We start from the raw sequence: 25,973 nt of genomic DNA, 5'->3' as shown, positions 1-25,973 counted from the left end.
GGCAATCACTCTTGATTCACCTGTACTCATGTTAGGGCAGCGCAGCTCTGGCTTTTGGGAACAGCAGATTCACCCAGTTAACAGAGCTGTCAGGACCTGATGGCCTAAGAAGATTATTTTCAAGCTGAACTGAAATCCAAAACCTGACTCTTGGCCAGCTAGAGTGGTTGTTAGACAATTACCCACTGTCTCCTCCAAAGCCCTGCCAGACCTTTATAAATAAGGAGGGAAGGGTGCAATTCAGTTTTACAGGCAGCTTTCAACTCTTTGTAAGCTAAAATTCAGGAGATCCTAATTACTGTAGCTGTAGTTGAGTGACAGGGTTTTAGTGTTTCCCTAGGGAGTTATTATTAATCCTCATAACAGAGAGTATATTTCCCTTGCTTTTTTGTGCATAGATCCCAAAGCATTGTTCAGACTCTGTTACCGGAGGTACTCGCTCCAGATCACATTTAAGAGTGGCTTAGCAGCCTGCTACAACCCTGCAGAAACCCCTCAGGGGTGGTTGTATGAGGCTGTCTGGATAGTTGCACCAGTGTAACATTGCACAGGCCAGACTAGTGTAAAACCTTGAGACCCATTAATGTAGCATGTCCAAACAGGTTTCCTCTTGGAAGCCAAAACCATCTTTGTCCTTTCTGGATCTTAGATTAGTACAGCTTATCCCAGTAGAGTGTACTGGGGAGCAGGTAGGGTAGATGCAGCAAGCCAAACGCTAACGGTGTGGCTACACAGAAGAGCATTGCTGGTCCCTGATGGGCCATGGCTAGAGTCTGAAGAGCCCTGGGGTCTCTTCCTCTCTACCATTTGCATGATCTTGGGCAAATAGTTATTGCCTCCGTTGTCTTCTCCAAGTTACCCAATGAACAGAGCATAAAATCCCGAGGGATAATCCCTGCAGGTGACACAGCTCCTAGTCTTTCGTGGGGAGCAGCTGGGTGAGAGCAGATCTTAATGACATGCAGCAGTGAGGGCAGATGGTCATGTCCAGGCTCCTGGGAGGACAGTGGTCCCGAGCAGCCGTGCAGAGCCGCAGGAGGCTGGTGCAGCCCTTGATGTCCACGCCAGACCTGTGCTGCCGGCTCACTGCGCTGCTTGCACCGTAGCCAAAGCGGCACCACACGCGGTGAGTCCCAGGCTCCCGTCATGGTGCGCAGGCTGGGCTGGAACAGGGTTGGGACTGGAGGCACTGAGCATCGCCAGTGGTTTGGAGCCAGCAATGAAGAGCAGGAGCATGAGTCAGGCGAATCAGCAGAAGGGTCCTGGCACTGTTTGCCCCTTGGGCACCGGGGCTGTGGGCAGACCTTAGCGTGGCACCAGCCACCAGGCCAGGGAGAGGTGTTACTAGTACCTGAAGCCATGCTCCAGTCTGCACCCGGTTTGCTTAGCCTAAATGGAGCCTGGGGCAACAGACATCTGAGCCCCAGCATCTGATGTTGCCACCAAAGTCCTCTGGAACTTTCAGCAACCCTTTAAAAATGGATTTTGAGAGCTATAGTTCTCTATAGTAGCACTTTTTAAGCTACTTCACCACGTTAGGCTGACAGCACTGTAACTATGTTTTGGAGGAACGGTGGTATATTCTACTTCCTTGTTCCCTCAGGCAGCCTGGCCTCTGGCTTCACATTTTTCTTTAATTTTGCAATCCAGATTTATTTTTCAGTTCCAATTTTCACCTAATATATAGTCCACCATGTGCTCCCCTCTTGAACCATTTAGTTATGAAGAGGATCCTTTGATGTGGTTTCAGTCTTCCTCTGGAAATCAATTGTGCTAGACCTCTGACTTCTGCCAGATTTTTTAACATCTTACTGAGTGCTTCCCTGCATCTCCTAGGAATCTGAACACCATTAATATCTGACACTTGGACTCTGCCAGTCCTCTGTGTCCTGTCTGTGCAGTGACAAGCTCTCACTGCCTCACTCCGGTTTAGCGGATAAACATACTGAAAACACAGTGGTGGCCTCAGCTCCCATCTACACCGGAAAGTGAAACTAGGGTGTGAATTCACAGCATGCAAATGACTCTTCATAATACCTCTTCCGAGCTCATCTCCTGCCTCTGAAAAGTGTCTTTGGGCGATGCAATTCTCATCGCTCTTGAAGAGGGGCAGGAGACCTTGCTCGTGGGGCACAGGAGTATTCCTGCCAGAGAGCCGGCGGAGCAGCTGACCTGGTGAAAATCCCCCGGTGGGGCTCCAGAGCTTTTGGGTGGATTGGGGGGGATTGTAGAGAGTGAATTTGTGCTGGATATAGGCTCTCATTCATTGTCATGCTGGCTACTTGGAGCTCCTACAGACTTTTGGGGGAGTGGGAAGGAGGCAGAAAACATCCCCTCTGGGTCAGGGTTTCTGGTTGTAACAGTTTCTGGCTATTTCACGGGGTCTATCCAAAACTACCAAAATGCTGCCAACCAGTAACGCTTTTGAACAGCCTGTTGGAAAGATGGCATTCATGGAGCGGGCCTGCAGTAGGGGAGGGTTTCTTGCCAGGGCAGGAGCAATGAGTCTCACCAGTAAGTCTTGGCAGCCAGGGCTGCTCCGTCTCTGTCATCACACACACCGCCAGACAAATTCAGGAGGCAGTTTCTGTGCTCGGGATCTCTCCGTGTAGCTGGTGCCTGGTGCTGGGCTCTTGGTTTGTGAGCAGCCGAACAGCAAGCAGCCTGCCTCTCCCCTCCCCCTGCAAATGCCCCTGGGGAGCCATCCTGCCACTCTCTGTTGCACTTGCAGTAAATCTGCAGGATTGCAAGCCACCCCAGCTGCCTTCTTCTGCCAGCTGCAGACATCATGATCACTTGTTGACACACACTCACACATGCTACGTGTTTTGGGCTGCAACATCTGGCTTGCTCTGGGTTTTGTAATCTAAACCGTAGATGCCAAGGCCTCCCCGCACCCACCCGCTCCTGGTCAGGTGCTGGAGAGGGAGCGCAGCAGAGCAAAGAGCTCACGATTGCAGACGCCACCGGAGGCAGGGAGACTTTCCAGGTTTCCCACTGTTATTTGAGCTCTCGGCATCTACCCAGGACTGGCCTAGAGCTGACAGATCCTGGGAACCTCTGCACTGTGCCTGGCTCAGGCAGATTCACAGTCACTGCGATGGGGTAGGGGTTTGTGGGAGAAGGCTGATGATTATTACCCTTTTTAATCAAAGCATGTCTCAGCATGGATATTTGTGGTAAGAATCCCTGAGCGTTTTAGCATCCCTTGTCCTGACCCGAGTGGGAATTTGCCAGTGACATCAGGGACTTAAAAAGATGGTCTTCAGCCCATCTCTGTGTCCTATCCCCACCTAGAAAGAACAGCAGCACAGTGCTGCCTGATCTTGAGGTTGAGGGAAGGGACGTGGTGAAGGCTGAGAGTGGCTCAGACGCAGACGTGCTGTAGCCTGTGCCCAGAGCTCCTGATGGAGACGGGTCTGACCTGGCGTGGAGAGGCAGCTGATGCTTACAGCTTGCCTGGGTGGCTGCTTCAGCACATCACTCTGTGGTGCGTGGGCTGGAGGAGCTCCTGCTCCCCTTGCATTGTTCCTCATTCGCATCCTCCCTGCTTCCCCTCACCAGTAGTTTAATCCAGGGCAAAGCTGCTCCGTGTTTCTGACGCGGAGGCACCAGCCTCCCCCACCCCTTCTGTATTTTGTCAGTGGTTCCCTCTAGGAGCTCGTCCCGCCAATCAGGAGGCAAAGTGATGCTCTTCTGATTTCCCATAAATAAATTAATGAATGAAGAGCTTGGGTGCTGCACAGTGTCACAGAGGGGCCAGGAAACAGGTACAGCCCCTTGGGGGATGGCGAGTGCGGGGGGCGGGGGGGGGGGGGGAGCGGCGGGGGGGGGGGAGAAGAGATGCATGCCTACCCGTGCTTGGGTGCCTGCGCGACTTCGTCTCACTTCTCCTGGCTCCAGGTTTGAGGCAGGAGTTTCCCCATCAGACTGTCACCTCCAGCTGGGGCAGCAGATTTATTCTGGTGACATTTTTCACTTGGTTGCTTTAAATAGACCTTCAAAATGTAGCTGCTGCCTCATTTTGAAAGAGAGCTCTCACTTCCTCGGTGGTTCCCTATGTTTTTTTTCCTCTGCAGCATGCCCTCCCCCCCTACACCTGTTTGCAGCACACAAAATATCAGTGTTTCTGCACACACACACACACACACACACACACGTGGATTTCCATGCTAGAGAAAAGCCGATGATCCAGAGATTGAAACCTCTGTTTATGCACAAGCGGCAGACATGCAGCTTTCTCCAGTCCTGCTCCCTCTAGGCAGCAGCCCTGCGCTGGAGAATCTCCTTCGTTAGGGAGGCAATGGGACTGCAGCTCTCATTACTGTTATTAATATTGGCATTATGATAGGAGACCCCTCCCCTTTCAGATCAAGGCCGTGTTGTGCTTGGCAGTCCACGTGTGTCTCCTGGAAGGCTCCGCTGCCACACAGAGCTTGCAGGCTCCATGGAGCAGAGTGGGAAAGAAATAGAGGCTCAGAGAGGGGAAGTGATTTTGTGTGGTTTCAGTTTCCCTCTCTTTGCTCCTCGGCTGCAATGCTTGGGCCTTTGCCCCAAATTCAGGCTCTCTGGAATGGCTGCTAGAGAAGGGCCTTTTGTGGTGGGGAAGGAGGGCTTGTGGTAGTGCCATACAGATCTGTCTGCCATGACCTGTTTGGCAAGCAGTATCTGGGATAGCATTTGGCAGGAGGTGGGAAAAGCCTGCTCTGAAAATCTCTGGGAGTCTCTCAGGGAGGTCTGTGGGGTCAGATCAGCCCCACAGGTGAGTGTCTGTCCGTTCACTGCCTTCAACTGAGCCAGCTCAGCCTCTCTTACCTTCTTTTTTTTAATTTTTTTTCCTTTAATTTTGCAATTAAGATTTATTTGCCAGCTCAGATTTCCCTCTTCCACCCTGCACTAATTCATTACTTGCCCTGCACTCCCTTCCTGACACTCTGGATTTAGAACAGGTCTTCTCATGTGGTTTCCCCCTGCCCTTCTGTGGCCTCGTGCACCTTGTGCGGAGCTCCGAAGAGGTGAATTTATGGGAGGAAAACTCAGGGTTTTGCATTTCTGCTGAGACATGAGCCATCTCGTTCCTGCGACTTCGTGAGCAGTCTCAGGACTTCCCATAGCCCCCAGACACTGCTCTCCTTTCCCTCCCCAGGCAGATGTGGAAAGTCGGAAAGATTTTCATGCTCCCTCTGAGCTCATAAATCAAGAAGGCTTAATCTCCTACATCCAGGAGTCTGTGATGAGAAAATACAGATTCCCCCTCCTCTCCCCCCTAATTTCCACCACTCCCTTCCTCCTGTCTTTCATATTCCCAGCACATCTGGTGTGTGTTAGGCTGCCAGCTGTTGCATTGTGCAGAGTGATTAAACCATGTGGGAGGAATGGGGAAAGATTTTTATCTGGGCATTCATGAGTCTGCATTACAAGCCCTTTTTTCTTTAGCTCTCCCCAAGAAGAGGTCATCTGGAGTCAGGGATAGTGGAATGTAAGAAAGGTATTGTGCTTCTCTGTGTCTTCCTTGTATCTACTCAGTAAGAAATACAAGGTGTTTGCACTAACGTACAGGTGTTATATTTTGGGCTGTAGCCATCACGTTAGAGTTATATCTATAATATTGATTGGTTGCAGTAATACCTCGCAAGAAGCGATCTTTGAACACTGCTAGTTTGGCTTTGAAGTGACTTGAAGGTGAAGGTTTCATATCCTAGCACGGGTGCCCCGGGGGATCTGGTTTTCAGTTCATTCCACTCTCCCCCTGCTAAACTCCCACACTTCTCTCTCTCGTCCCAGGCTCCTGGATTTCCTAGCATCTGGCCAGCCTCTTCATCCCGCTTGCTCTCCCTGTCTCCTGCAGGCTTATATGGGGTTTGGATAGCATCTGTCGCTGCATGGGCAGATGCTGCTTTAACAGTGTCACTGTGAAATATTTACTGCAGTAGATTTGGAAAGCCCTGGGCTGGCAGTGGAGCTGCTTTAGGGAACCCGGGGAAGCTCCTGCCACAGCACAAGGATGAGCAAGTTCCCCCAGGTGGATTGACCTTGCTGAGAACAGCACACCTGAGAGATGCAGCTGAAATAGATGTTTGAATCACAGCCAAAATCAGATTTTACTTGGGCTGAATAACCCTCTGAGGTGCTCACCTCTGCTGATGATGCGGGGAATCTCTGTCTGTGCCCTGTTTAATTTCCTGCGGTTAGATGGGATGAGTATAATCCCCAAGAGTATAAAGCCCGGTGCCACCAAGCAGCAGTAGAAGAAAATGTTGCTTTTCTCTCCTGAGTAACATGACCTGGCCATCGCTTTGTGGGCAGAGGGGGCAATTACTTCTCTTAAGGGGAAATTGGTAAAAAGAGCCCCTGCTGTGGCCACATCTGGCCTGAGTCACCTTTGTGTTTGCTGCTGCCAGGGCTCTACCAGCCACCATGAGGGGAGCAAAGAGGCCTCAGAGGTCGGCAGGTCGGAGGTGAAAGGCAGGAAGTCCTCAAGCCATGGCAGCAGCCACAAGGGGAAAAAGACAGGGAGCGGGAAAAGCTCAGTTGGCTTCAGCTCAGCTTCATCCAGCGGGACCTTCCAGCCTGCAGGTAAGGGGTGAAGGAGGAGGAAGAGAGGCGGGGAGAAGGGGGGTGATGTTTTGCTTTGCCCCTCGTTGATGCCTCTGTGTCTGTAAAGGTACCCATTCAGCAGCTAGTGCTGGGAAAGTTTTGCTCATGGCTATTTCTTTAACCCCTTGAAGAGAAAAGGAAAGGTCTTATTGCTACTAACTGCAGGCACGGAGGGAAGAACTGAGTTGGATGAGTGTTACAGATCCCCTCCTGTGCAGGCCTGCTGCACTGCAAGGAAAAACAGATCCAGATGTCTGAGGGGAGGGAGGAGGGAAAGGATACGGTGCACAAGCAATATGGGCAGCACCTGCCCTCTCCTCCGTAGGTGGTACTGTCTGCAGCAGTGTTTTAAGGAGTACTAGTGGAGAGACCCGAGCCAAAACCTGATATCCAGGCTCCCCTGAGCTTTGAGTCAAAGCCTTGCAGGGCTCCCATCTGCTCCGACCTTGCTCAGTTCTTTTTTGAGCGGTTGTCTTGATGGCTAGCACGTTCCATCTCCTAGGAGCCTGAGCAGGGCTGGGGGGGCAGCGGTGATGCAGGGCCTGGGGGAGCAGGCACGTGCACGTTTTTGGGGGGTGTGAAGCTGCTGGTTGTGTGCACATCTCGTGCTTGCTAGAGAGCATCAAAGCAACGGGCTGGGAGGTGACAGGGATGGCCTTTGGCTCCATAACGAGCCTGTGCTAGAGGACCTGTGTTGTGACTGTGCTCCAGTTGCCTTATGGGCTGCAGCACTGCTATCACGAGCTTTCCTATATCTGCTTTCCCCAGGTACCTCCTGCAGCAACTTGCAGTGCTCCCAGGACTTTGTGACATTCCCCAAGCTTGAGCAGGACGACGAGAAGTATCGGAAGCCTGTCTCTTCCTCTTCTTCTTCCCACTGCTCCCCTCTGTATGAAGGCCAGAAGGGGGACATCTTTGAGCAGAAGGTGATCTTCTCGGGCTTTGGGTCTATCATGCGCTTCTCCACCTCCACGGTGAGCCAGCAGAGAGGCCGTGATGCTTCCCCCGTGGACTATAAGGCCTCGAACCCTGTCAGCGGTCCTTCGGTGGGGACCAGTGGAACCAGCGGAGGCAGCAGCAGCCACAAGCGCATGCCATCCCTCAGCATGGAGGAGGGAGAGGTGCTGAAGGAGAAGAAGCACAAGGGTAGCAAGAAAAACAAGCATGGGCCCGGAAGGCCAAAAGGGGGCAAAAGCAAAGAGATTTTGGGTGCCCAGCTGGCTGGGTCCACGTCAACTTCCTCGTCACCCTTCTCCGGGGGCTCCCTTGTTAGCTCCAGCATCGGCAGCTCTTCACGGTCCTTCAGCCACACGGGGAATCTGCCCAGCCTCAGCATGGAGTCGCCGCTGCTGGGTTCAGGTATGTTCCCCCTTAGGGCTCCAGGTGTGCACGGTTCCTCCCAGCTGTGCTGTCTTTTTCATCACATTTGGCTGGTGTCTGGACCTGTCTGCACAGAGTCCAGTCCCTTTAATTTAGTCCCAGGAGCTATAAAAATCCACATCTGGGTCTCCCCTTCCCATCTTGGCCTTCATCCTAGAATCTCCTCCAGCTCAGCTTCTTTATCATTGGTGCTGGGCTACAGATCTGAGCTGGGGGGCATTTCAAACCCTTTTTGCCCAAGTGCTGGAAAACCTCAGCTAGCCAGAGCTTAATTTCCAAAGCTATAGAGAGGGATATTCACAAATGAAACTGCAACAATCACAATCTGACCCTAAATGAGGGACTCTCACAAGTAGTCCGAGTTTAACCCCTCTTTTAAAAGCAGAACCTCTCATCCTGATTTTACCACATCCATGTAGGGTTGGGAGACTGGCATGCCACTAACTCTGCTGAGAGGCTTACAGCTGTTCCCAGCCCGAGTCCTCTTCCTTGGCCTGGCAGGGATGAGGGCAGCCGGGCCATGTGGCAGGAAAGGGTTAAGGCAGCAGGCAGAGGAGGGGCCTGCTGCTCTGGGCTGAGGTTTGACACTGTTCTGGCAGCAGAACTTGTCATCGGTCTATTGTGGGTTGTTTGCAGATGCTCCAATTTAGGTCAGATTGCAAGGGAGGGAGGGGGAGGAAGGTATAATTTTGTGTGTGCCTGGGAGCCCTGGCCCATTTGTCTGTGCTGCCTGAGAGGGGAGGGGAGCTGCAAGAATTGATGCAACTTCCATAATCACAACCTTAGGCCAATTTTTTTTTTTTTTTTGCCTCCCCTCTGGAACAACAAAGGGATGTTTCAAAGAGGAGGAGGCTGCCAGGCCCCGCTCTCCTGCCTGCTTGTTCTCCCATTCTTTTCTTGCGGAGAGATGTTGGCAGGGCTCTGAAGGACCCAGCTTTGAGCACTGTCTCTGCTGTGTGCATGAGCCAAGGGGAAGTCAGATGGGTTCCCTCCCTCAGCAGCAGTTCTCTCCTCACCCTTTCTTCCTCATGTATCTGTCCATGCCCCACCGTGGTCCCTGGGCATCACAGAAGCAGACAGGTTAGCTCAGGAAGAGTTTGGTCTCTTGGCTAGCAAGGGCAGCAGAGAGTGTGACTCTTTTGAGTCTACCACCCGCTTCTGCCACTGACTCGTGCCTTCGGTGAGTCACTATATGCTGTTATTTCTCTGTCAAGATTGCGTTGGGGTGCGAGGAGCAAAGGAGGGGGGAGGAGGCAAGGCTGGAAAACTCGGTGCTACCTTTTGGTAGAAGGATTGTGGCCACCCTTGCTGCATGCCAGGCCATGAGATGCTGGAAGTGCATGTTATACTTGGTCTTGTGCATTGGTGCCACCCTCCCTTCCTGAGATGGAGCCCTGCAGAAAGCCAGCTGCTTCCAGGCCATCGGAGGGGAGTGTGGCTCTCTAACACGTCTCCTCCCCTTGCAGGGATCTACACCAGTAACAAGGACCCTATTTCCCACGGGGGCGGAGTGCTCCGAGCTGTGTGCAGTACACCCCTCTCCTCCAGCCTGCTGGCACACCAGGGTACGTCGTCTCTCCCACAGCTCAACCGGTCTCCCTTTGCTAGCACCATCCCAGCTTCCTCCTCCTCGGTCTCCACCACGCAGGTAAGAACATCAGGACCAGGAGAGGGACTGTAGTTCAGGAGATCTTTGGACAGAGCAGGGCCAGTTTGTGGGCACAGAGGAGTTGCTTTTTCCACTTGGGAACAGCTACTCTTCCTTCACTTTGGAGAGGAGCTGCCAACTGCAGCTTCCCTTCGAGTCAGTAGAAAGAAGTAGACAATTTTGTGTCGCAGCCCACGCGGCTTCTTTTGGGGTGGGAGGAATTGCAACCTAAAAGGACACATTGCTTTTCCTTGACCGTAAGGGGAGCACAGACGGTGCCCAGGTAGCGGAGGCCTGGCTGTTGGCGTGTGCTGTGTCCGTGCTGCTCATCCCCTGCTGCTCGACTGGATCGTGCCGCCAGTGCCAGCCCTACCTTTGCTCTGCAGCACAGATAACTTGGTGGGAGGGCTCGCACGTCCCAGCTGGGTGGGCTGAGCGTGTGCCAGGAGACGGAGCCATGGCCTTTGTCGGGAGCTCACTGTGAGAGGTGTTTTGCAGGGAGAAGAGAGTTAGTTTTACAGCCTCCGTGTTAACATGGCTCAGTCAGACCTCTTGGCTCTGAGATGGGGCTGGGAAGATTTCAACTGTCTAGTGAGACTTCCAAGGAGATATTTTTAACACTCTCTCTCATGAGCAAGCTGGGTTCAGCAGTCAGGAAGAGATGGAATAATGAAGTTACTTTCCTCTTGCCTTTTTCAGAAGTCGTTTTTCTCTCTCCCCACCCCTCCTTGTTTTGCCGTGTAGGTGTTCTCACTGGCAGGTTCAACATTTAGCCTCCCTTCCTCACATATTTTTGGAAGCCCCCTCACATCTGGGCTATCAATCAACCCGCTCTTAAATCAGTCGGAAAGCAGCCGGGCAGGTACGTGAATCAGAAGGTATGTGAGTTTGGACTTCCAAAGGGGTCTCCCTGGAAGAGTCGAGACAACTGCATCCATAGTTCTCCAGCTGCCCTTCCTGCTTGCTCCCATCCTATGCGTGTGAGAGCCAGGGGCTAGGAGAGAGGGACAGTGGCTTTTTCCCCAGGGCAGGGGGTGCTTGTGTTTGCCTTAATGAAGCGCTGGCTTGCAATCCTGTAAAAGCACATCTGCTGGTGCGTCCGCTGGATAACGTGTGTCCCTGGATGTGCACTAGAAAAGTGCAAGGATATTAAGTCCTTCCCTGCAGAGAGCTGTTGTCTTTTTACACACCAAAGCTGTACAAAGCGAGCAAAAACTACTGTGAGCTTTTGCTTGCTCAAAATTAGTTAAAAGTATTTCTTGGGGTTTTGTTTTCTGTGTTTCTTTTTAAATGAGAGAGAACCCACACTCTTAATTTTCATCTTCCATTTCTGTTTTGAGTTACTTTCTGCCCTTCCCCTTTGGCTTTGTCATGAATGCAACAAAATCTACTGTTTTCAACTTCCAAACGTGAATGTGCCAACACTGAATTACTTACAACTGCTCATTTTTTCCCACCAAGGCAAATTCATTTTTCTTGGAAAATTGCCTGGTTAATAAGCAGGAAACTTGAAGTATCGTACAATTTCTTTTTTCCCCAAACAGAGTGGGCCTGATTTTTGATTTGCACCAGTAGTTAAACAAAAGCACCCTCCTGATTTTCAGATGTTGCAGTTAGCGGTGCAACTGTCTCATGCTCCCCTAGCCCAGAAATGCTGGCAGCTCAGCATGCTGGATGCTGAACTCCTGGGAGGTGAAACTCTGCCCAGCGTCACACTGAGTGACAAGCACTTTAAAACACACAGTCCTCGTTCGAGGCGGCTCTGAGTTTTCCAGATAATCTGACACCAGTGTGCCCTTACTTGCCTTAACAAGTGTGCATGCCTGCATGTAAAGCATGAATGACCACGTATGCTTATTTAGGACCTTTGCAAGCTCATGGAAGGTGCCTGTCTGTCTCTCCGTGTGTCCCTGGCAGTATTTTGTCTGTGTGCCCCCCACAGCAGTTTGCGTCTGCTTGAGTGCGATGGGAAGGGAACTGCGCCGCTGACCCCAGTGGGAGTCAAGGCCGTTGCACGGGAGCTGTGAGTCAGGAGTGATTCAGTCACCTGAAATTAAGGAAAGAATGGGACGATTCAAAGAGTTATTCTTTCCTCGTGGCAATCAGCAAGAGAGATGACCCACTGCCACTTCCCCTTGGCTGTTATTTTGGCAAGGTGCTGACAAGGGAAGGAAGAGAGTGAACTGTCAGGAATAGCCCTGTGGTTCAGGCACAACACGGAGGCTTGGCAGTCTGGGTGCTGTTCCAGCCCTGCGGCTACTAATGGATGAATCATGGAGGCAAAATCCAACATCCAAAGTGCTCAAAAAAGCTTGATCCTTAGTTTCCATTTCCAAGATTGCTCTTTTTGTTTGACTGGGATCTTCTAAGCTTCAGGACATGGGGGTTTTTTTCCCGTTCCAGGCAGCCTTCACAACAGCTTCTGGGTTTTGTCACGTTTAAGGTTTGTCCATCACTATCTCCTGCTGGAGCTGGTGGCCCAGAGGGTGTTAAGCCAAATTCACTTTTTTTTTTTTCCCAGGGGGATTAATTAAGATGCATTAAACTTCCTGCGTGGGGCCATTTTCACTTAAAAGCCTGGTAACTGTTTTAATCCCAGGTCATTAACGGGGCGTTGTGAAGTTTTAAGTAATCCTGCCTTTTCTGTAATTCAGATTACTTTTCCTGAGAGTGTCTGTGTAGACAGATCCCATGGAGACATAGCTTTCATTGCAGTAATATTTGAGCTTTTCACAATTTTAACGTGATCCAGGGAAATGGTGTTACCCTGTCTTACAGGTGGGGGAACTGAGAAACTGTTATCACTGATGCAGGTTGATACCAGGGTGCCTTTGGCAGTACGAAAAGTCTGATTCTTATCTTCCCACTCCCTTGGCTACTGTCTAGTTCTTCCTCCCACAGCTTGTCCTGGATCCTGCCTCATTATGATGACAGACCAAATGTATTTATCTTCTCTAGTTGTCTTCAAGCCTCTTTTTTTCATACTTGCTGCCTTGGAAAGTGCTGTCTCTGTGTGATAACTCAGTCGTCTCCCCGTTCTGTAGACAACAGGGTGGTGTTGGCCAGGAGATAACTGAATACGGAGCCTGGTACTGTTTCAAAAAGCCAGAATTGTATAGATGTGTGCAGTCTCCCTGGGCTGCAGGCGAACAACGTGACGGTAACAAGCAGGCGGTCAAAGCTTAACTGAATGTTTATTGGGTTGCAAGTTCAAACAGTTGCGGCAGAGCTGCACACGGTGGGCTGCGAATGTTTTTCAAAGGGTTTAGGTGGTCTTTGGGTGGAAACGATGCTGAGAAGCAGTGCTGTGGTCTGACCGTTCCCAGCCTTCTGGTAGCTTGATCCTGGTTGGAGAACTTAGGAAGATTTCATGCCTTGTGGTGTTCCCTGAAATCAAGATTTGTCTCCACGTGGCATCTTATATTGGGAGGCTGCTGTTGACTGGCAACCACTGGTCACCTCCAGAAAGCAGTGGCTTCTCCCCAGAGGGGTGGACCGGTTGTAATTGATGGTCAGAAGGATGTCCCCGTGGGGATGAAGGAGTGAGGATCCCACTCGTACCTGTCTGTAGGAGCTGCCGAACAACAGCTGCGTTTGCTTGTTCTCAGCAGTAGAAAATACCCTGCTCGGGGCATTACACTGTAAATCACAGCGTTCCCTGCAGGAGACTTCCTGGATTCTTGCACATAAGAAATGTCTCTTATTGTGTGAAGAAGAGGAGGGGCAAGTCAGCCAGCTGGTGCAGGCTGTAGTCACAACATCTGACATGTCCCAGAGCGAGGGGAACGTGTGTTTATGGCCTGGCAGGCTCTGGGGGTGGAAAGCAAATGGCAGATAAATATACTTCCCTTCTTGATTACTCTTTGGACGGGAGATCTCCGCACGTGTGCACGCGCGCAGCGGCTCTGTCGCCAGCACTGTCGTGTCCCAGCTCCCTGGGACAGAGGGATGGGGGGGGGGGGGGGGGGGGGGGCGCCGCTTCTGGACACTGAAGTTTTTTAGAAAGGAGCTGAGAATCTGGAAACTTTGGAGGACCCCAGCTGGGTTTCGGGAAAGATCCTGGAAGCACAGGGGTGCAGCGGGGCTGTGTGCGGGGTTGGTTCATCCCCGCAGGCTCAGCAGAGCGCCTTCCACCCCCGCAGCTTTACAGCTGAAGGCGAACCCGCTTTCTGCGGCTGGGGGGGGGGGGGGGGGGGGGGGGCGCGGGTCCGGGGCTGCCCCTCGCCCCACGGCCCCGCGTTGCCCCTTCGCCCGGCCGCTGCCGAGAGTGGGGGGTTGGGGGGGTGGCGGGGGTGACCTTGCCAGGGTGACATCCCCCCCCCCCCCGCTCCCAGCGGCGGTGTGACACAGGGTGACACGCAGTGCCACCAGCCCCTCCCCCGGCGGGCGGGGCCCTCCGCAGTGGCGGGGCGCTGCGCTGCTCGGTGCTGCCATCTAGCGGGGAGCGGCGCCGCCGCCCCCGGGGACACCGGGGCACCTGCCGGGGCTGGCGCCTATGAACACGGGGCCTCTCTGTCCCTCTCCCCACCCAGAGCCGGACCTGGAGGACTGCAGTTTTGGCTGCCGAGGGACGTCGCCCCAGGAGAGCCTCTCATCCATGTGAGTGTCCTTCAGGAGCCCTCCCCTGCTGCCTCCGCACCCGCGGGGGCACGGCGGTACCCCGGGAAGCGTTGGGATGACATAGCAAGGAAAGGGAAGAAGACCGGGGGGCTGGGGGGGGGGGAAAGCAGGGCCAGCTGCTTCCCTCCTCTTTGGGGCTGGGAATGGGGTGGGATGAGGCAGGTTTGCTTTTTAATACCAGCCAGGGCTGCTAACAGGAGCAGAGGGCTCTCCTGACGTGCAGCGGAGGAGGCTGAAGCTGGGAGGGATGCAGGCGCTCCCGGTGTGAGGCAGAGATGTGGGGAGAAGGGAGCAGAGGAGCGCAGGTGGAGACTGGGGAAGCATCTCTGACGTCTCCTCAACCCTTCCCCAGGTCCCCCATCAGCAGCCTGCCGACCCTCTTTGACCAGACGGTGTCCTGTAGCAGCAGTGGGCAGCTGGAGAATGTTCCCCAGGCTACTCCAAACATTGAGCAGCTCCTGGAGAAGCAGGGCAACGGGGAAGCCGGCGTAAACAGTGAGTCACTTGGGGCTCACTTGGGGCATGGGCTGTGGGAAGAGGTCCTTGTGCATGTTTCTTTGGGAGCCAGCTGGGATTTTGCCCACAGGCAAAGGAGCCGGGTGGGGTACAAAGCACTAGTCTGTGCAGTGGGGGAGTAGCTGGCAGTGGGACTGTGACCTGGGGCCAGTCTCCATCCCCAGTGTGGTCTGATTGTGGTACCTCCTGTGGATCCCCTTCTCCTCTTTCCTCCATCCCCCATTCTCTCCTCCAACCCTGTCCCCCTTCCCCTCCTTCCGTTCCCTGCAGTTGTAGAAATGCTCAAAGCCCTGCACTCGCTGCAGAAGGAGAATCAGCGGCTCCAGGAGCAGATCATGACACTGACAGCCAAGAAGGAGCGTTTGCAGCTCCTCAATGTCCAGCTCTCCGTCCCTTTCCCCGTGGTGACCAGCAGCAACGGCTCAGGCAGCCAGGCCCAGTACATCCTGCCTCCCAACGGTGAGGGGACCGGTGGGATGCATCGCCCTGCGCCCTTTCATGGTGGTGCCCTGGGGTGGGCAGGAGGGGGTCACAGTGGGGAGGATCTGACCCATTTATCTCTCTGTAGCCACTGGCAGTATGCACTGTCCCCTGCTATTGCTGTGGCAACATCAGGCTCCACCCCTGACTCTGCATCCTTACTTCTTTCCTCTGTACAGTCTGCAACAACGATTCCCTGAGCATCAGCAAGAGCCCCCCGTGCAAGAACAGCTTCGGGATCGAGAACTCGCTCTCCACTTCCTCTGAGGTACACTGGCCACCGCATCCGCCAGCCAGCTGGGGAAGGGACCTGGGGAGGGAACAGAGCAGTGCAGTCCCAGTACTTGTGACTTGATAGCCAGCTCCTAAAGCTTTGTAGTCCAGGCCCAGAAATCAGGTTTCTTTCCCTGGAGTTCCCGTTCTTCAGTTCATCTCAGTGCTGAGGGTCTGAGTAGAGTAGCTGAGTCTGCGGGCGTGAGATGAGAATGCTTCTAGGTTATTCTGGCTGCACTTCTAGACATCCAGCAAAGCCTGGCTGAGTTCTGGGACCCCTCTGAGCGTACACCTGCACTTGCACTTACAGTCCCCCTTCCCACCTCCAGCTCCTGCCCAAAGCACCCTCAGAGCTGAGCTGACCTTTCACAAGCTGCCCCAAGTCCGATGCTCTTATGTCCGTTTCTCCCCCAGGACCCTCATTCAGGTTGCCCCAGCAGGAGCAGCTCTTCCCTGTCCTTCCACAGCACTCCTCCGCCCCTGCCCATGCTGCAGCAGAGTCCTGCCTCGCTACCCCTGCCCGGGGTGCAGCAGGTGAATGGCCTGGCCAGGGTGGCAGGCAGCGGGCTGGGGGGAGGCACCACTGCCAGCCACAGCCTCTCCACGGTGCCCATGGTGGACGGCCTGATGGGGACCCTGGCAGGAGGCCAGCAGATGCCCATCAACGGGATCCTGGGGAATCTGAACGGAGCTCAGGCCGCCCAGCCTCCAAGCGCGCTGACGCAGGCGAGCGGGCCTCCGACCTTGCAGCTCTCCACCAGCCTGAGCAGGTGAGGATGGGGAGCCCGCGGGGACAGCCCTGCCCTCTCCAGCAGAAGCCTAGCACCGGGAGGGAGGGAGGGAGGCCCTGTGCATGCAGGACCAAGACGGGCTGTGCTGACATTCCCTGCCCTGCTCCCCTTGCAGCATGCCCAGCCTGAGTCCCCTGACAGAGCAGCAGCGGCACGTCTTGCACCAACACGAACAGCAGCTCCAACAGCTTCAGCAGCTCCTAACTTCCCAGCCGCTTAATCCGGTAAGCGTGCCTGCTGGCACCTTTTATCTGATGAACTGTTTAATGGGAAAGCCTCAGAGCAGAGACCAAAACACCGGGCTCGCTCCTTCACATGAATCCCCTGCCCACAGGGCTGCAGAGCCATGTGCCTTTTCCGTGGTTCCCGGCTGCTGTGGGTGGAGTGAGGAGAAAGGCTTTAGGCAGGAAGGTGCGGCACCTCCTGGAGGAGAGGAGATGGGGATTTGAACTTCTTTGTACAAAGGAAAAAATTTAATCTGCGTTTCCCACATCCTGAGGGTGTGAGAACATGGTAACGCTAAGCCACTGTAAAATCGGGAGTGCTGTTACCTCCTCCAGCCATCTTTGAATGCAAATCGTGTCTGCTCCTGCTGCCCCGAGCACCCTGGTCTCTGGGCTTGCAGATGTGCTGAGGCCCACAGAAGAAGAGGAACTCGCTTGAAGCCACTGCTTGAGGTTAGAAAGAGATAAGCACCAAATTGTTCAGTCCTGAGGCAAGTGAGCTGTGTCTGGGCACATTGACACGGAGAACTGGAGATGCCAGGGGGACTGTGTGGGTGGCTGAGGACTTCGGGGTCAGAAAAAGGATCAGGCAGCTGTTCTGAGGATCTTGGCTCTCTGCCTGCATCCTCTTGGGTAAAACAGCAGCCCCGTCCCAGGCTGTTGTGGGAATGGCTGCGTGGATCGATGGTAAACAAGCCCCCGAGTGTGTAAGAACCACATTCATTTGCCCAGCAGAAGCCTGTTTGGTGTCCCTCCCCTGCGGTGAGTTGCACGGGAGCGCTAACAGTTCCCGTCAATGAAGCTGTGTTCGTTTATGTCTCCCATGAACTTGGCCCGTTGCTTTGGATAGATTTCTGGGTCAGGCTATTTATAACCCAGGAAAAGCAAATTTCAAAGGGCTGCTTTTTACAGCAGCTGATGTCACCGTGTCATCAGCTGCATCCCTGTGGGTACGGGCACAATGTCAGCTCTCAGCCTGCCGCATTGGTCGATGGTTGCTATAGTGATTTCCGCAGTTTGCTTGGATTCGAGGGCATCCCTCGGGGTGCAGGTGAGCTGTGGCCCTCATCCCCCCCGAGGCCGAGGCCGGCTCACCTACGCTGACCCTGCGGGTCAGGGCTGAGCTGTGAAGCAGGACGGGCTGGGGAAGGAAATGAGCAGCCGGTCTCGACGTTCAGGACGGTGAACGCCGCAGATTTAAAATCCATGGGTCGATTGAGTGGAAAGAGCTGAGCAGATTTGTGTGCCTGTAGGTGTCTTAGGGAGGGTTAGTTAATCCTGCGCTTCAGGAAACGACGGGATTGGAAAGGTCCTAAGCGCAGGCTGTGAATGAACACGGGACAGACTGTTCCTCTCTGCGTGTAGAGGTGGGATCAAGGGGACTTTCTCCGTGTCCCCAGTAGCGTTGCCTGGGGTGGACTGTGCCCGTGTGGCTCCTGGCTCCTTTGTGTTAGGTGTCACCTCTTCCTGTGCCCTTTGCCCCTCCTTTGACTTCTCTTCCTCGCCCTTCCCTGCAGGAGCAGCAGGCCCTGGTGTTCCAGATGATGCAGCAAATCCAGCAGAAGAGGGAGCTGCAGCGGCTGCAGATGACAAGCTCGTCCCAGCTGTCCATGACCAGCCTCCTGGCAGCCACCTCCGCCCCCCTGCACTCCAGCACCAGCGCCCTGATGACCTCGGCCCCTCAGCCGCCCCCCAGCAGCAGCTCCCTCATGGCCTCCCTCTCCCCGCAGCAGCTCAACCCTAGCAATGCCCTCATGGCCCCCCAGGCCACCCCACCGCTCAACGCTCCTGGGAACAGCCTCCTGGCTTCGGGGACAGGCATCCCTCCCGTCCTTACAGCACAGACTAACCCGTTTCTCAACCTGCAGGCTGATGGCAACACCCCGAAAGGAACGGTGCGTATGCTGCTAGCACTACCCTAACCCCACTGAGCTCGTGGTGCTAGGCGCTGTACAGACCTGGGGAGAGACAGTCTGCGCTACAGTTAACGTGGGGGACCGAGGGCGCCGCTTAGGCAACAGGGCCAGAACGCTCGGCTGGCTTTGCTGCATCCCTGACTAGCCAGAGTCACATCCTGATCCTACCTCCAAGGACTTCTGTAGGGCCCAGGCAGGGTCGTGGGTAGGCACAGAGCCTCCCGAGGTGCCCTTCTGTGTCTGCGTGCAGACAGGCGCCAGACCTGCTGCAGGAGCAAGGCAGAGAGAGGCCATAGATTTGTCTCCGTTCACCCTGAGACTTGGATGGGACAATGTCCCCCTGGCAGTGCTGGCCCTACGGGAGCCGCGTGAGGAAATGCGAAGGTGACTGCATGTTGAAACCCAGGGTTTAGGAGGAATCTTGCACCCGAGAGCAGAGGTTGTGAAGAGGTTTACAGCCTCTCTGTAATGCAGCCTTGTACTGGAACACCAGTGTCTAGGGACTGATGGTGTGATACTTTCATCTCTCCTCCATCCCTCCCCTGGCCTGTTCCTGTACCCAGAAGGTCCAGCCCTGGTTGGAGACATTTGGGAGCCAAAGGCCAGGGTTGAGGGGCCAGTTCGGCCTGAACTGGGCACAGGGGAAACCCGGGGCTCCCGTGTCTCCATTGATCTCGGAGGAGCCTGAGCGGTGGCGGTGAGCAGGGCCAGGTCCGCAGCACAGCAGGGCTCTCTGCTTCTGCCCCCTTGGGTTGCTGCCCGTCCGGTACTGATACCTGTCTCCTCTGCGTCTCTTTTTCTGTTTGTTTTTTAAAGAGCATGAATGAAAAGGGAGCTCCTCTTACCCAGGACAAGGGCTAAGCTCCCCCCTCACCCCGAACAAACCAGCAGCCAACTCCTCTCAGCCAGGGGAATGTGGCTTTCCAGTCAACTTTGATACTGTTAGAGCAATGAGCACAAGGCTTCCAAGAAGCATTTCCTGCCGCTGGGCAATGCCAAGAGGTGCTTTGGAAGACAGTACGTCTCTGACCGAGCCCTGGTATCGCGAGGAGTGAAGGTGGGGGGCTGCCTGCCACCCTGGTCCGTGCCACACATGCTCAAAGCGAAGCTGTGTTTCCACGCAGGCTGGAGGAGTGAGTTACCACCAGATGCCTGCCAGTCTCGAGCGTGTTGACGTGTGTGTAGCCCCGCAGGCCAAGGCGCTAGAGACCATCGAGCATCCTTGGCCAAGACCTTGGTGGAGGGAGGTCCCTCTGCTGAGGGCTCCTTTCTGCACGGTGCCGAGGAATCTGGCAGTGCCCTCGGAGGCAGCATGGGATGTGACACAGCTGGGGAAGTGGGACGTGGTGGCAGTGCCTACGTGGTCTGCTTCGTCCAGATGGGGAGGTTAAGAAGAAGTCCTGTAGCTGAGATTTCTCACCTGCTTTTCATCTGCTGGGCTCTTGGGATGCTCTTCTTTCTATAGCCATCGTACGAAGCCCCGACACCTCAGCTGGATCCAAACCCAGCCTGAACAGACATGAGTGGTGGAGCGATGGGTAAGGACCGGTGCTGGGGGAGGAGGTGAAAGCCACCTACTTCTGTCAAGGACGTTGCCACATCTGCTCTGCCAGCTGCTGTCGGTTCGGTGCTGTACTTTTCACGTGAAAAGCACACTCCTGCTCCTTGTGCCATCTCTCACTCTTTCCTTCCAAGATTTCCAAAGGCTAAAATTCCAGCTTGCAAAAAGGGGCTGTAGCTAGCATTACCCCTGTTGTTAGCCAGCTTCAGGAGGTGCATTTGAACCCGGCAGCTGTTTCCCAGGGCTGAGCTGGGAGGTAGGAATGTGTGTGGGGAAGAGAGAGTCCCAGATCTGGTCCCTGTTCTTTCTTACCCACCGCAAATCGCTCCGGTCTGGCAAAACCACGTTCTTCCACTGGTCTTGGGCACTTGTGAAAAGGGATCTCCAAGCAATGGGACAATGACCAGTCTCCTGAGCTAGGACATTGGACCCTTCGTTGTTTTCCACCTTTTGACCTTAACTCCGTCTTGCAGCCTGGAACCTCAGCAAAGAAATCTGCTTCCTCTGAGCTTGGATGCGATGGATTGATTGAAGGACAGGTGGGGCAGCTCCGGGGGAAGGGGAACATCTACGTCAAACGTACAAATGCCCCTTCTTTTCCTCATCCCCTGGTTAAATCCAGAGCTTCTGGGGGCAGGCGGGAAGACTCCAGCTAATAGCAACTCTGAGGGTCTTAAAAAAGAAAAAAAAAGAAAAAAAAAAAAGAAGCTGTCAGACCTTAATGGATATTTTTCAGCACATTCCCACTGCCTCTTACACTAGTTTGCACTATTCAAATTCGTCAGCAGTGGGTCTGTGCTGATAGTACTAGAAAAGCTTGTTATAGGCAAAACTCATCTGCTAAATATCTTTTTTCCATTTTATTTTATTTTATTTCTTTTGGTTTGGTTTTGTTTGTTTGGAAGATTGTCACCACAATGGTTGAATAAGGCTAAAAGGAGAGAAAATACCTTTCTGATTTCAGCCTCCAGTTCTGTGAACTGGGCAGAACACTGCTGTCTGCTCAGAAATATATATATATTATATATATATATAGGTTTTTTTTTATAAAGAAAAGCTAATGTTTTAACAAGGTTAAGAAGCTATTGGAAAGATGGAGATGGCAGCTAAAAGTAGAAAAATGGGGGGGGGGGGGGGGGGAAGAAGTCCCTTTTTTGCAGCCTCTGCAGCACAGCCTAGAGAGAAGCACCGAACGCGGCTCTTGCTGACACGTCCCCTGTCCCCAGCCGCCCCCCGAGGAGGGCACGGGCTGAGCGGTGCCACCTTCCATCCACCTGGGACTTACTCTGAACCGAGATCTTTCCGTTGCAAACGCTTTGACTCATTTTGCCTCCCTGTCCCCGAAATTGCTCTTGGCACAATTGTGTGCTTGCACTTTTTTTTTTTTCCCCCCCCATTTCATTTTCTCCCCCGCCTCCCCCCCACCCCAGCTGTGGTGCTCCCGCTCCCCTCTGCGAGCAGAGGTGCCACCCAAACCCTCTGCTCCGTGCGGGGTCTCTTTTCTGCAGCGGGGGTCCCGCCTTGCTGCCCCCTCTGCAACTGAGGAGCGTTGGGCACGAGAGCAACACGCCGAACGGCTGTTTCGGGGCTGCCACACTAAATCCAGCCCTGAAGTGCCCCGTTTGTGTGTGTGATGCCCCGTAAAGGCTGTACCTACCGCCCTCTGGCCAGCAGCAGGTCCTTGGGTGCTGGGAACAAGCGTTCCTTATCCCTGGGTTGGGGGCAGCATGTGATGGACAGAAGTGTCAGGGGTAAAACAGCGGCTGTTGAATGTGCAAAGGTGGTCTTTGCCGGCTGCTTGCCCAGCTGCGTTTGTCTGGGGTTTGATTTTTTTGTGTTATTGTTTTCCTTTTTTTTTTTTTTTTTTTTTTTTTTTTTTTTTTTGACTCTTTTAAGAGACCATCAGCATGGCCAGCAGACCAGTCCGTAACCACAAGGGGTGACAGCCTGCCCAGACCTGGGCAAACTCTTCCACAATTTAACCACATTTCACGCCCTGGAATTAGAAACATGCCAGTACCAGGAAGAGAGGGGATGGGAAGGAGGGAAGGCTGGTTAGCAGGTATCTATCCCTTAGGAGCGTTGTCTTCCAGGAGAAACAAACCCCATGCTCAGATCAGTGTGTTGGTGCCCAAAATCCTTGGGCAACGACAGAAACCTTGCAGGGGGCCGGTGAGAGGTACGTAACAGTGAGTTTGCAGTCAGGAGGCTGAAATGTGCTGTACAGGGCTCCGCACTGCTACTGGGAAAAATATTTGGGAGCCCACGCGTCAGGAGAGGTTGGAAATCAGAATTCAAGGACTTAGTTTTGTCGGCAGGATCGCTGTTAAAAGCAGGGAGGGCTGAGCTACGCTGCATCCCTGGTTCCCCCTGCTCTGTGCTGGCCACGCCATTGATTTTTGTTGGTGGCAGTAGTTGGAGCATGAAGCCCGTCCGCTCTCCGGGGCTCTCCGGAGCAGGGGGGGACAAGGACGAGTAGGGGAAGAGACATAGAGCACTTACACATTTCTCTGACATCTTCCAAAGGCGCCCGGTCCCTTTGAACCGTGCTCCTTCTCCGATCTCCTCGACCTGTCCTAGAGCCAAAGGTCCCTTTGGCAGGTTGAGGGGAGGAGAAGGGGGCACTGCTGGAAGGTCGAGATTAAACATTTGTATCTCTGTGAAAAAGAGGGAGAGCAGGGGAAAGAGGAAAAAAAAAAAAAAAAAAAAAAAAAGCTAAAGATTATCTGTGTTTCAGTTGCACTGGGGTATGTTTCTTTACCCGTTTTGATGCTAATGTCTCATTTAGTATGTTGCATGTGTCTTTTTCGTTTTGATTTTTTTTAATTAAATAAAAGAGAAAAATGTGTATATTTTTGGCAATTTAAGGTAATGTAGCTAAGATATATTTTTTTCACGCTGCTTGACTGTTCTTTATTATAATAAATAATATTAATATTAATATCAAAGACTTTTTTAATACAGCTAGGCTTTCAAAATGGCCAGGAGAGTAGGGGCTGTGTGATTACCTTCCTGCGTATGTGCTGAGGTCCCGTTGTCTGCAGGGCGCGCGGAGGCACGCGTGGCGCCGTCCCAGGCAGCGATGCATCCCAGGGCGATGTTCTCAGCCTGGCTCCTTCCTTGGCACCTGGGGGGCGAAGGGGGGCCAGGGCAAGCGGGGACCCGTTGGTGGCTGTTCCCCCCAGAGAAGAGCGCTAGCCCCTGCTGATCCGCAGAGCTGCCCAAAACCGAACTCACCAACCTTTTCAGCCTTCCAGCCGGCTCCTCCGGCCTCCCCTCTCCCAAGAGTTTGTTTCTCCTCAACAGCAAAGGGAAGGACTCGTGCTGGTCCTGCTTTGTTCTGGTTTCCGCTCCCCCAGACAGCCCTGCATAGCTGGGGGATGAGGTCTCTGCGGAAAATCTGGTTTGGAAACGTGTCCTGCTCTGGAGAAAACCAACTCCCGCTCCAGGCTCCGCAGTTCTATCTGGCTGGGCACTTGCGTGGGTCTCGTTCCAAAACTGCGTAGTTTTCTGTCTTTTAGCCCACAGGCTCCAGGGTTCCGCCGTCTCCTCCTGCTTCTTCCTCAGAAGCTGGTTTTACCAACCCTTTTTTTTTTTTTTCCCAGTCACAGCCCATCAGCGAGGTGGACCCTGTTTGCCCTCTGGGTTCACAGGGCTCCTTGAAATTCTCCCCCGGCACCTGATTCTCCCACAAGTGCTTTTCTGTCTCATGGACCAACAGTCAGCGCTGCCGCCCCGGGGCGGGGGAAAATCGGAGGCCAAAGAATTTGCCCAGGTTTCTCCAGACAGCCCAAGATCTGCCAGGAGGGGAGCGCAGAGTGAACTGGAGACCCAGGAGTTGACGGTTTTATCTCGACAAGTTGATTTTGGTCAGTTAAAGGGTCATTCAGAGGAGACGGAGTTTGGCAGGCGAGGGCGGCTCTTGCAGAGTCGGGTCATCGGGTGCTCGGGGTCGTTGGGGGAAACTTGCAGCTGGTTTTTGGAAGGGGCAGGGGGTTTGGTGCCTGGTGCCGAGGGCTCGGGCGCGCTCTGCGGTAGCTGGGAGCTGCAAGTGTCTGTTGGTGGTCGGCGCTGCGGCACAGGCTGGCAGGGAGGAGCAGGGGATGCCGTGGAGCACCAAGGTCTTGGGTCCAGCTCTGCTGCCTTTCTTGGAGCCCTGAAACACGAAAAAGGCAGGTGCCGCTGGCGCGGTTCTGGCGTGGTTCTCCTCTTGCTACGGCTCGGCTCTCGGTAGCGTGTCTGTTCCTGTTTCGCGTGGATGGAGACTGGAAGGACGACGAGGGGAAGGTGCTGAGCCGCGTTCAGTGGTTTTGTGCCTGATGAGCAGGTCGTGGCGTCTTCTCGGACCAGGATAACGGGAGAAACATCTGTAGCAGGTGCACGAAACGTGCCGTCCGAGCAATCCTGCGCAGAGCCCTCCTCTTCCCAAGTCTCTCCCAACTGGTCACCGGTGTCCCCTGGGTGCAGCTGTTGAATGGACAGGGGCTCCCCCGGCACTGGTGCTTACTGGGCTGTGCAGGGCCCTGGTTTTCTCTCTGGTTCCACACTGGCACGTGTGCTCTAGCCACGAATCCCAGTGGGACGGGGCTGGTTCAGGCTCCATCCCCGTCCCCGCAGGCTGCAGGGATGCAGATGGCTTGAGCCCCTTGGCTCTGTACCAAAGACAATACAGACATAGACGAGATCTTCTCACGTGCTCAGTAGAAGACTCCAGAGAAGAAATACCAAGCAGATGGTGTCATTCTCTTGGGGGTAAAATGTTCAGGCTAGTTGGCAGGGTGAGAGGTGACTGAGATGTCTGAAGCAAGCGGGGATCCAGCCCGCTGCGGTGGTGGAGCAGATCCCCGGGGGGCTCAGAACAGGCGGCTGTTGTTTGGCGTGACCGGCAGATCGGCTCTAGGACGCAGACACTTTCCTGCTGCAGAGGAGAACCGGGGAAAGGGACACCGGCCCGGGGGCTTCCCTTGGTCTGAAGTGTCCCACCTGTCCCCAAGACCTCACTGAGGGACAGCATCACCACGGCTTGCACCGGGGGCTGCCTGCGCACAAGCAGCAGTGCCGGTCGCTCCAAAACCCTTGCACGGTAAAGCCGGGTTTGTTTGCACGCCCTTCTCCAGGTGGTGACAAGGGCTTTGCTCTGGTTTGTGTTTGCTGGTAAAGGCACCGGCCAGGTCCCAGCTGGGCAGGGGCTGAGCAGGCAGCCCTGTGCCCAAAGCGGTTTTCCAAGGGCTCTTTTCCAGCCCAGCCAGTCCGTCAGAGCTGGCAGCTCGTGCTGCTCTGTTATTTACCGTTGCCCTTGGTCTATGCTGTGCTATGCGGTTTCTTAAACCCACATAAGTAAAAATAATCAAGTGCCTGTGATCAAAACAGCCTTGAGGCGGGGAGCTGAATGGGTCCCTGGTGCCTCTCCTTCGTGCATTTAGTCTAAGAAATGGAGTTGTCATAAAGGCTGTGGATGTCACCTTTGCAGGAAAGGGTGAAGTAGCAATAATTCTAATAGTAACTTTGCAGCAGCAGGTCTGAAACTGCAATTCAGAGGTGTCCTTGCTTCTCCCATTTTCCGGATGGGGAAGCAGAGGCGCAGAGAGGACTCATTTGCTTGGGCGCCCAGTCCCCTGCACTTTGTTCTTCCCCCCCCACACAACCAGAAAAGGGACCCCAGCTCTGTGGTACCCCGCAGTGGGAAGCAGGAGCTCCTGGGTGTCCCATGTGGCTTCAATCGTGCCGAGAAGCTCCTTGGGACCACGGGATGCTGCAACAGCCCTTCTGGTCCTTCTGGCGGTGCTGGTCACTGTGGCTCTCGGTGCAATTGCTGCTGGCTGGGGCAGCGAGGGCAGGTGGAGCCTTTCCTTCAGCTCCGTGGGTTTTGCGTGAGGATCCTCGCATGGAAAATTCCCTCACAGCCCATTGCTGCCCGGCTCCGGACACCAGCACCGGGGCATGGTGGTGGTGGGAGCTGCGGAGCAC

General features: G+C 54.1%; 1 protein-coding gene across 5 annotated transcripts in view; it reads left to right on the top strand.

The window, feature by feature from the left end:
- Nucleotides 1-21,887, top strand: part of MLLT6 (MLLT6, PHD finger containing) — a 46,643-nt gene extending 24,756 nt beyond the window's left edge. For all 5 annotated transcript variants that reach the window (XM_027806562.2, XM_027806561.2, XM_055697472.1 and 2 more), the window contains exons 9-20: nucleotides 6,402-6,576; nucleotides 7,366-7,956; nucleotides 9,444-9,625; nucleotides 10,370-10,487; nucleotides 14,158-14,224; nucleotides 14,598-14,740; nucleotides 15,032-15,220; nucleotides 15,421-15,509; nucleotides 15,929-16,284; nucleotides 16,421-16,529; nucleotides 18,047-18,424; nucleotides 19,262-21,887. In XM_027806562.2, the coding sequence (XP_027662363.2) occupies nucleotides 6,402-6,576; nucleotides 7,366-7,956; nucleotides 9,444-9,625; nucleotides 10,370-10,487; nucleotides 14,158-14,224; nucleotides 14,598-14,740; nucleotides 15,032-15,220; nucleotides 15,421-15,509; nucleotides 15,929-16,284; nucleotides 16,421-16,529; nucleotides 18,047-18,424; nucleotides 19,262-19,306 (2,442 nt within the window). In that variant the 3' untranslated portion in view covers nucleotides 19,307-21,887. The remainder of the gene's footprint in view (nucleotides 1-6,401; nucleotides 6,577-7,365; nucleotides 7,957-9,443; nucleotides 9,626-10,369; nucleotides 10,488-14,157; nucleotides 14,225-14,597; nucleotides 14,741-15,031; nucleotides 15,221-15,420; nucleotides 15,510-15,928; nucleotides 16,285-16,420; nucleotides 16,530-18,046; nucleotides 18,425-19,261) is intronic.
- The last annotated feature ends 4,086 nt before the right edge of the window (nucleotides 21,888-25,973 follow it).

Source organism: Falco cherrug, chromosome 20 (assembly GCF_023634085.1).
Source record: "Falco cherrug isolate bFalChe1 chromosome 20, bFalChe1.pri, whole genome shotgun sequence".
NCBI lineage: Eukaryota > Metazoa > Chordata > Aves > Falconiformes > Falconidae > Falco > Falco cherrug.
The sequence above is the reverse complement of the archived record's forward strand: the minus strand, read 5'-3'. Positions and strand labels throughout refer to the sequence as shown.